Here is a 2,319-nt window from a genome sequence, read left to right as displayed (position 1 = left end):
CAGGGGTCCTCAAAAATTTCTATCGTCATTCTGAACAACTTTGTAGTACATTATTTTTTGATCCGACGAAGTTTTGAAAAATGGGGTGCAACCCCTGCTCCCCTGAGGAAAAAGTCAAAATTCTGCTCCGATAGATTTTCCATTTTTTACCCCCAGTATACCCCCAAAGGGTTTTTCAAAATTCACACGCCATGATAGTGAGCCTGATATATGAGACACCCTGTATATTTCCGCATTGAAGACAAAATTCCTTTTTTTTTTGTCAACACAAAAAAATTGGCCATTTTCGACATTTCCTTTCAAGTTCTATTTAAACTGATTAAAATCCGGTTATATTCGAATATTGTAGCAACTTTCATACACACCATTCGTATTCTTTCACCGTCAAATTTGATCTCAAAGTAAATAAATGAAAAATTATCTTGCTTTGCATTTGACGTCAATGACATTATTTTGAAATTTTCATGGAATTTTATTTGTAACTAATTGGACATCAGAATGAACAAAAGAAATTAATTAGTTTGTCCTGAATTGCTCATTAAGTTGGAACCGGCGAATCCAGCATATCCCATAAGTACTCCCGAATTGCCAAGTATCGAAAGATTTTTCCATTTTGTTTGTTTGAGCCCGGCCGCTTTCATGAATCTCATATTTTCCAGCATATCCATGCAGTACGAATAAATTTTACCCCGTTTCTTTTTGAATTCACCCCTTTGCAAGAAAAATACATATTTTTTTTCCATTAATACAACACACTACGATGCCAATCAAATAAATAAAGCACACAGCATCAATTAATCGAGCACACTTACATTTTTTCACGAAGTAATTTCATTTTTGAAGCATATGAACTGAATTCCATTTTAACTCTGTTGAATAGAAACACATTTTAATTTAACCGAATGTGCCAAAGTGTGAATCATACGATAAATGTGCCTACTTTTCGAATTCGATGTCGGTGAAGCTACCTTCTTGGGCATCCTTGTCATATGACTCCATAAACTGTTTAACTCTTGAATTCACTTTTTCGGCAATTTCGTCCAAATCCCTGAAATTGACCAGCAAATTTATCGAACTTCTTTTGAAATGAAGACATTGAAGAGCTTACGCCTCCGATTGGAGTATGGCGACTGTTTTATGAATTTGATGTCTTAGCTTTTTGTATAAATGTTTCAGGCCTTTTCCCGGTTTTGAGCCAGCACATCTACGAGAATACAATCAGTTTTTTTTTTTTTTAATATAATTAGAATCAAAGGGGTCTAAATTGAATCGTCACTTGCGCGTACTTTTCGTACCACCATTTTTGAGAAATTGCTTTCTTTGCCTTATTGTAGCTTTTAACTGGAACCTTAATATCAACCATATTAATTTTGCCGCTTGTTGAATTGCCAATGGTTTTAAATTCCTCGTCGGCTTGCACAACGTAAACCAAACAAATCTGAACAGAGTCAACATGTTTGAATGAAGAAAACGAAAAAGTTTCTTTAAAATTATGAATTCTTACCAATAAAATTGACAAAAAGCCCAAAATATGCCAGAATGCCATCGCGAATGAAACAAGTGAGTGAACAGATGCGGTTGATGAGCGAGATCGTAGTAGAATCTGTAATATTCCAATGGAAACAATAGATAAAGTTTTACATTTTTGCCGTCTGTTTCTATTTACATTAACATTTTTTTCCCTCATAAATATTCATTGTATATATTTGAGTTTCTAGGTAAACGCGTGATCGTGCGTCCAACAACTCATCTCATTTATGGCATTTTTTCACACATTTTGTAATATTTATTGAATGAAATATTAACTGGAAAAAAAAAATAGAATTCCTTCCATATATTTTTTTAAAGTCTCTTAAGTTTGGGAACTGTTTTGGCACAATGTATTGAAAGTTTCGATAATTGAACTCATTGAAGCATGTCTCCGAATAAAATCCTTTGAAATTAGACTATAATATTGTTGTCAACGAAGCACTTCAACGAACACAGACATCTGGATTCACACTTGGACTTCATTCGTTCCTGTATGCATATTAGGGTGCAGCGTTTTTTTAAATAATGATGAATTCAAGTATGTACGCCCACATAACCTATGTAGGAGGATCCTAGGAGAACACCTGTAATGTTTTTTTCTTAAAAAAATGCATGTGGAAATCGCGCAGCGGACCCATCCGTATTCTTCCCGCCCTCTTAAACGCCTTTGAATTTTTTTTTTTTTTTTCAAATGATGTGAAAATTTGTATTGGAGGGTTTTTGGGTATGAGAAAACCGAATCTGACATTTATTTTGCGATAAAATTAAGTTTGGGTATACATTCATACA

At 34.1% G+C, this 2,319-nt stretch overlaps 1 protein-coding gene across 1 annotated transcript; it reads right to left on the bottom strand.

Annotated features, from left to right (window-relative positions):
- Positions 1-426: 426 nt before the first annotated feature.
- LOC116351239 lies at positions 427-1,626 on the bottom strand. Its single transcript, XM_031783322.1, has 6 exons — positions 1,505-1,626; positions 1,287-1,438; positions 1,109-1,204; positions 941-1,048; positions 813-869; positions 427-711 (listed from the first exon to the last, which is right to left on the bottom strand). Exons 1-6 carry the CDS (start codon positions 1,544-1,546, stop codon positions 513-515), a joined length of 654 nt encoding a protein of 217 aa, XP_031639182.1. The 5' UTR covers positions 1,547-1,626; the 3' UTR covers positions 427-512.
- Between the last annotated feature and the right edge of the window lie 693 nt (positions 1,627-2,319).

The sequence above is a fragment of the Contarinia nasturtii genome, unplaced genomic scaffold (genome assembly GCF_009176525.2).
Source record: "Contarinia nasturtii isolate CC-2019 unplaced genomic scaffold, AAFC_CNas_1.1 Cnas_scaffold_163, whole genome shotgun sequence".
NCBI lineage: Eukaryota > Metazoa > Arthropoda > Insecta > Diptera > Cecidomyiidae > Contarinia > Contarinia nasturtii.
The sequence above is the reverse complement of the archived record's forward strand: the minus strand, read 5'-3'. Positions and strand labels throughout refer to the sequence as shown.

Coding starts and splice junctions, on each gene's coding strand:
- LOC116351239 (XM_031783322.1), bottom strand. CDS start 1,546: ATGGCATTCTGGCATATTTTGGGCTTTTTGTCAATTTTATTG. Junction 1,205..1,286: donor CAAAAATGGTGGTACGAAAA/GTACGCGCAAGT, acceptor GTATTCTCGTAG/ATGTGCTGGCTCAAAACCGG. Junction 1,049..1,108: donor GCCATACTCCAATCGGAGGC/GTAAGCTCTTCA, acceptor GGTCAATTTCAG/GGATTTGGACGAAATTGCCG.